This window comes from Eurypyga helias, unplaced genomic scaffold (assembly GCF_000690775.1).
Source record: "Eurypyga helias isolate BGI_N326 unplaced genomic scaffold, ASM69077v1 scaffold6872, whole genome shotgun sequence".
Taxonomy (NCBI): domain Eukaryota; kingdom Metazoa; phylum Chordata; class Aves; order Eurypygiformes; family Eurypygidae; genus Eurypyga; species Eurypyga helias.
The window spans coordinates 57,064-71,919 of NW_010236499.1; the positions used below are offsets into that span (position 1 = coordinate 57,064).

At 41.0% G+C, this 14,856-nt stretch overlaps 2 protein-coding genes across 2 annotated transcripts in view; one reads left to right on the forward strand and one right to left on the reverse strand.

Moving 5' to 3' along the window:
* WDR64 (WD repeat domain 64) overlaps window positions 1–6,317 on the forward strand; it is a gene marked incomplete at its 5' end in the record, with an annotated part of 60,299 nt that extends 53,982 nt beyond the window's left edge. Inside the window, 3 exons of the mRNA XM_010147100.1 lie at window positions 1,893–1,992; window positions 4,685–4,765; window positions 6,288–6,317. Coding sequence (XP_010145402.1) covers window positions 1,893–1,992; window positions 4,685–4,765; window positions 6,288–6,317 — 211 coding nt within the window. The remainder of the gene's footprint in view (window positions 1–1,892; window positions 1,993–4,684; window positions 4,766–6,287) is intronic.
* A 3,529-nt stretch (window positions 6,318–9,846) lies between these two features.
* On the reverse strand, window positions 9,847–12,483 carry LOC104506219. Its single transcript, XM_010147101.1, has 2 exons — window positions 12,431–12,483; window positions 9,847–10,846 (listed from the first exon to the last, which is right to left on the reverse strand). The coding sequence occupies exon 2, from the start codon at window positions 10,795–10,797 to the stop codon at window positions 9,847–9,849; it is 951 nt and encodes a 316-aa protein (XP_010145403.1). The 5' UTR covers window positions 10,798–10,846; window positions 12,431–12,483.
* Between the last annotated feature and the right edge of the window lie 2,373 nt (window positions 12,484–14,856).

A 14,856-nucleotide genomic window follows, 5' to 3' on the forward strand; every position in this document is an offset into this window, starting at 1 on the left:
AGCTGATATACTTCTGGGATCCTCCCAAAACTACTGAAAAAGCTTAACGTGAAGAGTTTCGAAGCAAAACCAAATCCTTCTCTAAGAATAAATCAAATTTAATCTTTGAGTTTAAGAAATGGTCTGACATTGGCTGGGATGGTATGCATGCATTCACACACCTTTCTCTGATCACGACATTCTGGCACTGGCATAAATGTTGTGTGCTCACTAGCAGTGCTGGACCTCTCTCTTTCTAGGTAGAGTTCTCAAGGGATGTGGTTTAGTTACAGGTCAAGCCAGACAGCATTGGTCCTCTAGCTTAAGTCATATTTCTAGTCCTGGAGGTCCCTGGTTCATTAATTAGTGCGTTGACCAAATGAACATAAATACTGAAGCAGGAATCTTCAGAGGCACTGTGCCTTTAGTAACAAAGCAGTTAAAATCTGGGAAAAAATCCTTCAGGGCTTAAGAAGTCATGCATGCTTTGGTGGGAAGGCTTCATATACCATGAGCATTTGTAGGCTGCCTTTTCACCAAAGCACTTTGGGACAATGGGGAATCTCTAAGGTGCTTTGCTGTCACCCCTTTTAGGTTGGTATCCTGCTATCACTTATTATTCCACAGAGTTCTTACCAGTGCGAGTAGTCCCACTGAAGTCAGAACAGTTAACTCATCAATACAGATAAGTTCTTGGCTGTGTTTGAAGAACTAACCTCTGTGGTCTTTTGAACAGTCACCAGCTAGTTTAACACCTCTGGAATCAAAGATAGTATCATTAAGCCAGCTAACCTTAAAGAAACCTTCCATGAATTACATGCCTGTGTCAAACTGTGACTGCTTTTTGATGACTCCTCAAATATTTCCGTAAAGGAGAATGGTTTTCATACATTTAAAACCCATTCATTAAACAGACTGGAAGCAAATGAGAAGCCTGCTTAACTGTACAGAGAACTTAAAAACAAACAAACAGAAAAGGCACCCACATGCTGCACAATACAAAGTTTCAGCCTTATCATTATATATACGCTCTGTGTGCTGCCACCTCCAGAGTAACTTGATTCTTCTAGATTAATTGTACCAAACCGTGTAACGGATAGCTGGCCAACCGTCACGCAAAAGGCTGTGTCACTTATGGACGTTAGGCTTTGTTCTTTACAGGACTCATAAGATTATCTTGGGCCAAGTCAGCTATCTTCATGTTGCCACTACAATTCACTTATTGGATAGCTGTTATGTAACTGATTAAGATAATGTTTTAGAATTTCAGTTAACAAACCAAGATATGAATGCTATTAACAGATATTCCCCAAATATGCATATACCCGAAAAATTGCAAGACCACCTGAATAGAACAAGTGCTTACAGTTTAAACAAGCAGCTCAGGTGATCTATTGGTAAATGTCAGCAGGTAGACAGACCCATACAGAAGAACAGTCACGGTTTCTCTCTGTAGTTTATAATTCCTTAGCTTGTGTGTTCTGACTTAATTTTTCTGATTATAAATGAAAATGTGTTAAACTTCACTAACAGGCACTCTAGATGATTTCTTTTCATGATTAACTTAGGAAACTAAATATATTAGCAGAAGAAACCTTCATTGTTATGAAAGTGGCCTACAGGAATTGTAGTCAGAACTGACAGAAATGCTGAAAAGCCATTATCAAACAGCAAGAGTTTTTTATATTACCATTTCCTGCCTTCTAAAGATGACAAGCCAGTATCTGCACTGACATAGTGTTAGTGAATCACTTCATGGCACCTATGAGAGTCCTAATAGAAATTATATTTTGAAAATATATGGAATAATTTATACTTCAAAATAATTTTATTTTGTAGCCAGCTAAGAATATTGCATTCAAACTTGCCCTTTTGATAAGAGCATCAGATTTTTTTCTTTCTTGTGTGTACAGGTGGAAGTCACTGACCAGCTCAACTTCAGTTTCAAAAATGCCTAAAGATGTGGACATAATTCAGGACTTCAAGTTTTCCAAAGCTCTGGCTTCTCCAAAGGTAACTAATGTATATGACAAATTTGCTTCTATTCTGTGCAACAAATATAGAAATGCAATTGTATTTCTTTTCTAGAAATTAGCCATAAATAACCCTACATATCCTTCTCATTCAGTGGAAAGCTAGAACAAAAATGCATAAACAGGGATAGAAGGAACCTATCTGGTTTTCATTCTTATTGTTTCACACCCAAATTCCAATTTAGAAGGTAGCACACGCTGATTCACGTGTTTGGTTTAATAGCATTAAAAGCCCTAGAATTTTCATAGGCTCCAACAGAAATCCTAAATGTCTTAAGTTTACTTGAAGGAGGTGTGAAAATACTAGAACAGTGAACCTCTCGTTATACACAATAGTTCTTTCAGGGTTCCCATGAAACCAGAAACCAGGAGAGTTCTGAGTTAGTTTATATATCGTTATTAATACTTTTGAAACTCTAATTGAATAATGGTTGAGCTCCTCCATCTTTACACGGTTTAGCCCTTAAAAGTTATGGGAACAGATAATACTTCTCTTGCAGTTGTAGTAGCAAAGGAAAAAGATACAATCCTATGACCACTTGCCAAAAAAGCTTCCATTAACACCTTTCTGACCATTCTGTCTCAAAGGCTAGTGGTCAACGGCTAGTGAGGGGTATGAACTCTTAACATCCTCTCCCCAGATTTGTGGTACTGTGAGTCTCAGTACCACAATCTGATAGCCTAATGTGGCCAGCTAAGGCCCAAACAGCAGTCAGTAAAAGACAACATAACTCCATGTGACCAGCTACTTTTCTCTGTGTGCCTTGGGTGAAAGCATGACAAGGTGAGTGGAAGACACCTCTCTGCTGTTTACTGCCCTGCCTTGGCAGCCAGCTCTTCCTTTCCCACTTGTCCTTGCTGACTGGGACACCAAGGGTACAACACCAGCTCTCATCTCATCTGGGTGCTTGACTATCTGAGGCTAGTGGATTACTTGCTGCTAAGCTAAGGTAGTCAGTCGTGCAGTGGTGAGGCATTCCATCATTTCACCCCAAGACAGCAACAGTTTGGTGAGCTCCTTTAAGTCACAGTTATACCAGCCACAGGGGCTGCGCAGTCTCCAGAGCAGCCCGTGTTTAAACCACAGGGAAAGTAACAGCAGGTGATTGCGGGTCCCCTGGTGTTCCACAGCACTGTGTTGCCAGAGAGAACAGTGTTAGTGGGAAAAATACACTGATGTTGAGCATAGAACATGAAATTTACTGTAGCGAAGTCAGCGGTTGAGTACATTGTGGGATAAGTCAGTAGAGGTGGGCCCTGCTCTGGGTTTTACCTAGTCATTTGAAAAAAGAACTCACTGGAGATCTCATAGCCAAAGTACTGATCCACATTAGCACTGGAGTTCCCTTCTGATTGAGCTTTTGATGAGAAAAATGTTTGATTTCCCATCATTTGCCTTAGAGCAGAACAAACCAGTGGACTTCAGACTGCACTTCAGATGAGGTGTGCTATTCAGTGGCTGTGCAAATGTTTGGAGTATATGATTTTGAGCAACCTGGTCTAGTGGAAAGTGTCCCTGCCCATGGCAGGGGGGTTGGAACTAGATGGACTTTAAGGTCCCTTCCAACCCCAACCATTCTATGATTCTATGATTAGCTCAATGTAATTCAGTTGTTCCTGTCTTCCTGAAATGGGTAATACCTAGTAATTAATGCACATGACTAACGCTTAGAATTGACAGACAGACACTGAAAGAGATTCCTTTAGGAATGTTTTACGTTGTTGAAGATGCGGTATCAAACTGTGACTACTGCAGCACATTCAGTAATGTATTAGTAAGATCATGAGAAAATGCAAGTAGAAAAATCTCTGTATAATGTACCATTTCAAATTAAACTCATGTTTTCAAATTTGATGGAAATAAGAGTTCTTTGCAGTTATTTCAAGCTGTAGGTGCTTTTTTTTTTTTTTTTGGAAGCTCATAAATTGATTTCCTAGGGTGAAATCACAGCTGTATCATGTAAAAACAGTTTTGCTTCCTGCCCTGTCCATAAGTGCAATACATAGGTAAGTCTCAGGATTCATGTGAGTGTGGATGAACTGCCAAGGTACCTGATGCATTTTCACAAATTCAAAGCTTTCAGCAGTTAACAGCATAAATGCCTTGTTCATCTGCATCTTTCCCAACTGGCTGCTGAAGTCTTTGTGATTTTACAAAGCCTAGCAGAAGGATAGCCAGACAGCTCTGTGATGAAGCTATCATCTGGGAGGGAGTTCTTACTTCATTAGCCTTTGGCTAGACTTCCACTGTCCTCTGACAGCATGCATCCACCAAACCTGACAAGTACCCTGAAATGATTCTTTATTGAGTTTATCCAAGGTTTTAATAGGTGAGAGAACTAAGTCAGCGTTTAAAACAAGCTTTAACTTAGGTGATAAAAAGCATTTTGCTTTTAACTGTCTTGATTTTGGGTCCCTTGGGAAGCTGGAATTTTGATGGTCGTGCATTTTCTATAGCAAAAGAATGATCCCCTCCTAATGTTAAAAAAGTTCAAGGCAGCTCTTACATGGTACAAAGAAAACCTGTGCATAAACCATAATCTCTCTACATAGTTATGATAGACATTTCTTCAGATAACAAATGTTACCATGCAATTCAATATCAGAAGTAAAGTCTTCATTGCCTTTTGGCTTCAGCTACTCATGCACTGACTTTTGTTTCTCTTGGTCAGATCTATAGACAACCTTTGGAAAGTGTTAAATCCAGAAACAGACAGCCTGGTGCAGTATTTGAGTCTCTTCCTATATATGAGGTAAGCACAAATGTTTTCTTTCCTAGCTTTTGTGGCAGCATTCATACAGCAGAAGCCATAGGCACAACCACCTTCAACATTCTGTTGTTAACTAACTGCTTCTCAATTTAATTTTCTAACATGGTTTGTATTACCACCTATCCAACTCCATTCTCCATTTGGTGGAAGCTTGGGAAGCCAGATGAAGAGAGCACGCTGCAACGTGAGTATTCCAGATATTTACTTCTCCTGTTCAACTGCATGTCATCAACTTTTTGCTCAGAATCAACTCTTTATTGAAGGTCCCAAAAATTACTGATTCTTATCAGTAAGAATAAGAATCAGCCCTAAAATTATTGATTCTTATCTGCACAAAGCTTTAGCTATCGGAAGTCAATACTGTTTTATGGGTACTGTTGATTTGATTTATTGGAAGCTGTCTAGCAACGCTTCCTAGGCTGTTCCATGGATTAAAACCAGGATGTCCACCACCTTGTCTGTCCTACCTGTCATAGATGGGAAGACTCACCCCTAGCAGAGGTGCTGATCTCTTTCTACAGGGGGTACCTAGATAACTAGCTTGGATGAGACTCCTAACATCTAGCTGGCTAGTTAGGTGGGATGAATAAGGTACTCTGCATTCACATGTACATGACCTAAGGTTTGTGCATGCAGCATTACAGACTATCTCAGAAAACAGAAAACTCAGGAGCACAGTGTTCAAATAGTTGGCACATATGCTATACTTCTGACCACTGATGTGCCTTGGAAATCTATGTTTCGTTTCCTTCCAGAAGAAGAAAACAAAATACAGGGGGTCTTGTGACTTGGCAAGTAAGGGGCAACTGCACTGAAGACAAAGGCACTGCAATGTATTTACAATAAAATGACATCAGATTTTTCTGAGAGCTATGTGCACAACAAATAATTTTTTTCACTGCTGTTGTGCAACACTATTAATATATTCAGGTGTTCTGTTCACCCAAATAGTTTAACTAGTTCTTGAGATTTTGCAATTTATTTTTTAAAGGTTTTCTGTGGAAGAAAGCTGAGATGTCCCATCCCACTAGATGGACAACGGAGGCAGATTTCAGTGGAGAACACAGTCGAGGCAAATAAAAGTAGTGTCGATCTTCAGGAAAGTGGGTTAGCACGTTCCTTATTTCAATTCTTTCTGGTTTTGGGGTTTTTTTTATGTTTGTTTTTTGGGGTTTTTTTTACCTATTATATTTAAATCCATTTCATTATTAAGTAGAACATATAGAAAACAAATCTTTGTTTCTGTTCCAGTCCTTCAGGCAGAGAAAATATTCTAATAAGACCAGTGTATGATTGTAAGAAGTTACTCACAGAAAAGCCCATCTGACTCCACTTTTTGATAGTTAAGAAGGAAACGCATCTTACTATGATTACCTGCAGAAAGATTCAGAGCCACAAAGCTGCAAAAACTCTTCTTTTTCTAGCCATACAGACTTCTGTGAAGAACAGCAAATGTTATTCCAGAAGTACTGCTCTAACCTTTCTCTTTGGTGTCCTTGAATAGGCAGAGTTTGATGGGATGTTCCATAGGTAGCATACACACGCCACAGTATAGGTAGCATACACACGCCACAGTATAGGTAGCATACACACGCCACAGTCAAATGGCTTCTTCCAGAAACACTTAGATTTCCTTGTCAATCATGTGGACATAAGACCGAAGGAAGATTGAGAACTAGCAATTGGTTTGACACTCTGATACAAAGATGGCTGAATTTTAGTGCCGAAGGAGATGGGCTGTATCATCCAGTCTAACCTTCTGGGTGGCACAAGGCAGAGGAACCGTCATGAATATCTTCTGTGGCCAAATGCCTGTTTGTTACTATTTTGGTTTCCAGTTGAAGGGAGCATCCTAGGGTTCTTGATGTACATTTGCTGACAGTTATTCTCCATGACAAAACCAAGGGTTTCCTGTCTGATCCAAATTTGTTTAGTTTGGACATTCATATATTGAATATTATGCTGCCTTTTGTCTGCCAGATTAAGCTTCACAGCCATCAAAAATCCTTTCCAGAGATGATGATTCTTAATCAAAGAAGTCAGTGTCTGCTCTCCATGATCCGGTCAACTTGCCTAAGCTGAGAGTAAGGAGCAGGCTGGGCAGCGTAGCTGAGGGGCAGCGCACTGCACGGCACTCGGTCTGAACACAAGCCCTGTCACCTCCAAAAGGTTCTGCACAGGTCTGGCTCCAGTATCCCTGAAGATGTTCCCCAGGGCCTCTGGCTCTATTCCCCCAAAAGAGCCCCTATGAAACAGGAACTCAGGGGACTGTGATACAGAGGAATTGTACCTGGCGCTCTGTGAGCTGATTTGGAGGCAGAAGCAAAACAAAAATGGTTTTCTCCTTTACCCAGGTTTTGTCAGCCTCCCAACTACTCTTGATGGCAAAGTTACCTGTAATTTGAGCTTTGTGAGTCTCTCACTACAAGGCAGATTCCTGAAGCCTTTTTATCTCTTCCCATCACAGTGGTTATGTTTGTGTCTGCCTCCGAGCTCCATTTTTTACTCACAATCTTACAAGCATCAGATACACAACAAGGAGTTAATATGTCATGCTGTTTCTGCCTGTTAGTTCCTTGCTTATGCTTTAAAGAGCACGTCCATCCACTAAGCCGGAGGAGTGCATGCTGAGCTCATATTCAATTAATTATCTGTCATGATTCCCTGAATCCTTCTTGGCATTTCAGCATTCCAGGGTAGTGTCACGACATGTTGAAGGTCACAGAATACATACTCTGTCATCCTTTGTCTGGCTAAAGGTACAAATCCTTGCCACATGTGTCACCTTAGTGATTATTTAGGATAATCCATGTAACGTGCCATTATTACCTATTATTTGGGGGAAAACAGCAGGTTTTCTTTATTACTGTTAATGAAGAGTGTTTGATCTGCTGGCCTTCTTGGAAAGACTGTCTTCTTTTGAGCTGAATGTACAACAACATGCAATGATTTACCTGTCTTCAACTTGTTACAGGGCTATGATGGATCTTAGGGTAATAGTGCCCTTTTTTTTTTAAGCCAAATATCTTGTGGGAGTGTATTTAAAGATGTTATCATCAACTGTACTGCATCTGCCTGAGATGCAGCTAATTTTCTTCATAGCAGCCTGTATGGTGCTGTGTTCTGGATCTGTGAAAAAAGCAGCGTTGATAACACACCAGTGTTTTGGTCATTGCTGAGCAATGCCTGCACAACGTCAAGGGGTTTTTCCACCCCACCAGCGAGTTGGCTGGGGCTGCACAAGATGCTGGGAGGGGACACAGCTGGAACAGTTGACCTGAACTGCCCAAAGGGATATCCCATACCATTTAATGTCCTGCTCAGCATACAGAGCTCATGGAGTGGAGGTGGAAAGCAAGTTATGGTGTTTGTCTACCCCAGTAACCATTATGCGTGCTGACAGTCTGCTTCCCAGGAGGTGGCTAAACATCTGCCTGCTGATGGGAAGTAGTGGATGAATTCCATATTTTGCTTTGCTTGCACATGCAGCTTTGCTTCACCTATTTAGCTGTCTTTATCCTGACCCATGAGTTTTCTTGCTTTTGCTCTTCCAAATCTCTCCCCCATCCCAATGGGAGAAGCAAGCAACTGGGTGGGCGCTTAGTGTTGGCCAGGGTCAACCCCCAACATTAACCAACCTCGTGATAAAAACTAAAATCAAGCTTGTCCGACAAACCAAGCAGCACCAGATGATGTGTAATCTGCCATTTACTATTTGTGTCCCCTTCATCCCCTCGTGATTCAGCAGTCAGCATATGAAAGTAACACCCCTGCAGCTCCCAGAGTCCTATTTGCTTCTGAAAGACAACTCCCTTCCCGTTACATGAAAATTGCCTACTCTTCAAAGATTATTAAAAAAGAAAGTTCAGGTTCGGGAGCTCTTTACCCATTTCTTCTGATGTTTTTTATGTGTTGTTTTATAATTGTGTGAGATTTTCTCTTTGGTATTCTCTCTAGTTATAGTTAGAACTAGAATACTTTCCTGTGGTTCCAGGATGCAGATATCCCACTTCTCTTCAGTTTATTAACTATTTACGCACTCAGAACTATTTACAGAAATGACTATTTACTCGTTCTTTTTTTTACCAAAACTTAAGTGCTGCTAGGGTTTTATAGGTTCTTTATTTTTGAATTTTACTCTTGCTGCCTGCTCCTTTGGTTTTCATTATTAATTGCCTGCATTTTCCAAGAGCTGATTTGTTCTCCTGTATATTCATGCCACTTTATTCTCCACTGTGTGGAAAAGCCCACCCATAATGTAATATGGCTCCCAATAACAATGAAGTGTTTAATCCTATGCTGAATGAAATCAATGGGCCATCTCTCAAGAGGGAACAATCCTGTAAGGTAAACTGTCAGAAATTCCTGACATGTATGTGTTACCTTCAGCGCCTTCCATCCAGTTACTACCTGGCCATTGTGCTATTTAAACTGTGACAAAATTACGGTGCCATAATGCTCTCAGGCCTTTTTTCATAATTAATTTCTTTAACAAAACCTGAAGTAGTTCAGACTGCACATCCTTGCTCAGCATTACTGTTTACTTGAAGAGTTCCAACTCCCAGGGCTTTATAAACACCAAATGGAAACTGGTCCCGGCCCCAAACATTTTACACAATGATATTATCCGATTGTCTTTCTTAAGAGTCACAAGAAACGCAGAAACACTCCACTTCTTTGAACAGATAATCTACCAAGGCACTGCACAGAGTTAATTAGAAGAAGAGTAGTTGTTTATTGTGTGCTAGAGAACAGAGGATGCTACTGGAAAGAAATGAAGCACAGCAAAGCATACGAGGCAAGTGATACTTCCAAATATATCCACTCGTCTTCAAGCAGTCTTTACAATCCTGGATCTAGTACAAAGCTGTGTGTCCACAGGACTGCTGCTGGTAGCTGTGGATTTCCTCTGTGTCAATGTCCTGTATTCCCTTGCGGGTTGGTTTCTTTCCACCAGCATCCACAATTATACTGCAGGCTTAAATGTTCCAGGCGTCGCAGCTGTTCTGTGTTTCCAGATCATTACTGTATTATGGCAAGGTGGCTTAACAAGACAGCCTCTTTCAGCACGGCAGAAATTCATGGTTGTACTGGCTGCAGTAGTTAGTTTGCCAGAATTTCATTACAGCCCTTGCTAGTGCTTTACAAAATCTGGGACGTTCTGCAGCTGCCCTCACCCACTGAGGTAGTTCAAGCTGAATGGCATCAATGGTGCCAGAAGTAAGGGAACCAAACATCTTCGTTATGTATCCACCACTGTAATAGCTCCCGTTATTTGGGCTAGGATTGGATGGGGAAGGCACACAAACATAACTGTAATTTTGCTCTTCAATATACTTACCCAAACTTCTGTTCCCTGCAACCAGAGTCTCAGAAGACACATTGCCTAGCTGACTGGCCAGATGGCTAATGGAAGAACACGATGCAGAAAAGACACCTGAGTTAAGGGAAGTTTTTGAAAGGGTATAACCTAGTTCTATCCACCGTTCAGGATGTGCTTGTCCATGGATATCCAGAATCAGGCCCCCTGTCATTTGTGATTTTGCAGTGGTCAAAAATCCCATATACTCTTCCCAGGCCTGTTCTGCTTGGGGAATTCCAAAGGAGGCTTCTTCCTTTTCCCTGTTAGCATCCATCTTGAACCTCTGGAGGTGGTTTATAATGATATGTGGGAAGAAGACATCAGTAATTTTGTTGATTTCTTCAGCAAGAGCCCGAGCCACCTCAATAGTATGCCTGTCTTGGTTGGTAGACACGTTGCATTTGGTATAATTTTGAATACTTCCAGGGGGACACTTGTGAGAGAAAATACAAGAGGATGTCTTTGCATCCCAACAGGCAGCCTCTCGATCAGGGATGTCTTTGGGTTCCATTGACCCACCATGTGGGACAGAGAGAATCAGGTTCATGTTGCCCACTTGATATTCTGTGAAATTATTATGACCGAATATAACCTCTCGGGTGCCAGTGGCTTTCAGAAGCAAATATAAAATGGAAAGAAGGAACAGATACATATTTTTAATTTGCTGCTGGAAGACTCAGCAATATGGAATGTATCAGTACCTACATAAAAGAAAAAGACAGGTTTTAGATTACTTACAGCTGGGAACACATGAGACTGTTCAGATGTTGCTGGAATAATTAGTTACTGATTAAACTATTTTAATTTTATTCCATGTAGCACAAAGAAGAGTACTTATATGAGAAACAAAAATGAACAGGGCAATTAGTGTGGCTAGATGTAAATGATGTAGTGTTTACAAAAGAGAGGATTATCCCAGAATAACAGGGAAAGGAAAATGGTAGGTTACTGGGTCTCCTTCATTTCCCCAGAAAGCACAGACACTGATCATCCTATCTGATCCCAGAGAATCACTAGATCCCAGTAAACTATTTTAAATATTTTCTTCCCACCAGGGCTTCCCTTTTTTTTTTTCACCTCCTAAGTGTAAGAAAATTCTAATAAAATTTGATAGAACATCTGCATCTCATTGACCTGTGTGAAATATCTTTCCATTATCCACATGGACAGAAACTAGAAGAGTCGACCAGCACCGGGCTTGTCTAAAATATGCAGGCTGATAAAAATTGAGTGCTACCAACTCTGTGTCTACCTATGCTCTGGGCTGAGTTAATCTGATAGCATTAAAGACAGGTACCAGCTGGTGCATTAAGGAGTGACTCTCTTCTGTTCAGTTTTCAAGTCTCTGTTCTCCTCAAGGGACCTGAAATATTTTTAAGACCTCACTAACTCCACATTTTTTGGAAAGCTGAATTCAACAAGATGCTGACAGTGCTTTATGGTTTGAAGGCATTACATCTCTAGAAAGATCAGTTTTGAGTATAACTGTTGGACACATGTAAAATGAGTGAGTCAAGTCAGTGAAGAGCAGAATAAAAAAAAGGATACTTTTCATTTCCATTAATTAAAACACCCTCAATATAGGCCAGATAAGAAGTATGTAAATGGCTGCCTTTGCAGATGTCTGTCCTGCCCCCATCATTGTCACCTGCAAAAATGCAGAAGATAAGAGGAGCAGAAAGTGAGAGAGTAAGAAAGCAGATCTGCAAGACTCTGTCCACAACATGTGTATGACAGCAGCCAGTAACATTGAGAGGGCAGGGTGTAGTATAGAAGCACCCTCCCTCCCATCAGCTAAGAAAAGGAGACGGCAATTTCACCCAAATAATGCAGAAAAATATTTTTTTCCTGCTCTGAGTGAATCCTGCTGGCTTTTTAGAGCCAGCTTCCGCTGCCCTCTGAGCCGGTACACACCAAGAAGCCTGTACACAAAAAGCAAACGTCTATCTTCCTCTCTTCTTTCTGGGCTGAAAGTCCCACAAAAGTCTGTGTGCTGGAACCAAATCCCTAAGAACCTACAGTTTTCCTGCAGAGCGTGATTAACAGCTTTTTTAGTTTCTTTTTAACCTTTCAGCTAAAAGGTCCTGTACTTGAGCTACTGGCTTAAAAAAAGCTTTTATCCAAGCCCTTCTATATGCTTCCCTACACTTCCTATCACCTGCTAACTCACTGTATGCATTACCAGAAATGCTGGGGAAAGGAATATTTCCAAGCATTATTCAAAATCTCATTTCTTAGAAAAATAGACTGCACATGCAGAGTGTGCAAGTCTCGGAATAGCTTACCTCAGGTGCAGTGGAGCCCAGCACGAAGTGAAATCAATCAACAGCAACAACTCCCAGGTGCTGCTCACCTGCCCCAGGACTCGGATTTGCTTTGCCTCAGGGGCTCACCTTAAATGCAATGACACAGCTGCTCCTTTCCCACCACCTGCCAAACTGTCCTCTGTGGCAGTTTGCTTGTCTTACTGCAATTTCTTGTTAATGATTGGCTGAAGCTGTTAATGCTACTAGATTGTGCCTTAAAGTTACATGGAGAGAGAGCTCTGTCTAATTCCCAAACTGGAACAAAGCTGCCTTGGCACAGCTCAGGCTCTGGGCAGATTTGGAGAGTCTGGAGGAACTCGATGGCCCCATACTGGTTTAAAGAGTTTTCTGGTCAACATAAAGGGAATGCAGAGGGAAAATGTTAAGTCATGGTAATACAGACTGGAACTGTTATTCTGAATTTCATCATAGCAGAACACACACCTTTCCAAAGGATTTTAACTCAAAGGGTTGGTGTTCAGAGGAGCACAGAAGCACCTGCAGCTAGGGAGGAATATGCTAGAAGATTTACCTGTTTGTCTTGCTCAGCAGAAGGGTGAGGTCCATGTGCACAAGGAACCAAACAACTGTAACAAGCTCCACGTTCTCTGTTGACCATAGGTAACCTTACATTATCATGAGATTTTAAAAACAATCCACAATGTTTTAAAGTGGTCGTAATCACTGCAGGACTCGTTTGAAGATTTACCTATGAAGAAAGAGCGAGAGAGTTGTTCTGCCTCTGCACCTTCAAAAGCGAAACCGAACTGACCGTTGCCCTTGGGTTCAGCTGGGGCTGCCTCTGTCCCCAGGGGCCAGGCAGAGCCATGCAGCTAGGTGGCTACTGGAGAGATAAGGTCTCCCCCGAGCCTCCTCTTCTCCAGGCTAAACACCCCCAGCTCCCTCAGACACTCCTCACAGGACATTAATATGGCTTTCCTTCGGTTCCCTTCCGTACCTGTCAGGGGCTGAAGCCAGCAAATGGCATTGTAGTTCAACAGAATTATTTGGGTGAGAGACTTGTCACATAAATCATGCCCTTGGCCTGGCCTGACTGAAGCAGATGGCAGTTGCAATATTAACTAGATAACCCATCTTTTTAATGAAATTTCTAACATCATTGATACAATATTTTCCCAATAAACTAGCCTTTAAATAAATTTCCACTACTACTAAATAGTTTTAAGGATGACTTCCTCTAGACTTTTCTCGAGTGTGTACAAGTGTGTACATGAGTTTGCTTGTGCTATTACGACCTGGCTGTTCAGCTAAGCTAAAAGAGTGCAAAAATATGCTGTCCATAAATGGAAGTTTCAATAAAAGGCAGATAAAGGGTGCAGTAAATTAAATACTGCTACCTACCAGAGGGAAATCAAATTTCTTTTCTAACAAATTGATTAAATGGTCCAACTAACTGCCAGACAGACTTTCTAAAATAAAAGTGATGAAATTCTTAAGTAGTGAAGGCAATATAGCAACAATAATAATGAATTAACTGAAATTTTGGAAAAACTAGTATAAACCAGCCACCCGATCTACCAATGTAATGATAGCTAATGCTCTGACTGTGAGCTTCAGGAAAGTGTCATTTTTCATTCTGAGTATTTTAACCTACACCATGAAGACAATTCTAGCAGTGCCAGGCAAGGAAGTTCACTAAAACTCTGTAAGATGTCTTTCTCTGTTGTAGTGCATCGTGAGGACAAAATTAGTGTTGCTTTACCGTGGCTGTGTAAAGGTTAGTTGTCTGCGTCAGGCCAAGTGATCCCATTTCCTCTCCATAGTCAGTGCTGAGAAAGAAGCAGTTCTAGAGGTACTCCAGAGCACTTATCTTGGGCACTTATCTTTCCATTAGACATCAACAGGGCTATGCTCTGTATTGCCCTCCTCCTTTTATAGTGCATGATATAAAACAACTGTAAAGGAAAGAAAATGTTTCTGCCACACTTTCTCCTTCCAGGTCTATTCGTAATGTGTTCTGCCAGTCACTATTACAAAACTGCCCAAGGAAATTAAAAGCATGCAATAGGGATTTGCCACAGTAATTCCTAGTCTTAGCAAGCTCTCCAGATACATGAGCTACTTGTGAAAGGAAAGGAATGTGTATATTATTATAAGTCTTGTACCTAACCACCCCATGCTGCTACTTCCCAGTTTCATCTGGTATCTATGGGAAATAAAACTGCAACAGTACAATATTCTTTAAAGGAGGAACTCACCAAAGTATTATCATCTGACTCCTTCCTTCCAGGAGACACTGATGAGCTGAAAGAGCAGTATCTTCAGCCCCTTTAAGTCAAGATTGTTTGAAAACAACAAAGCCTTTGGCTCATTGTATAAAACTTCCCTTTTTTTATGGAAGATATGAGATGTAATGAGGGTGGGTGTGCTGGATTCAGACAGGA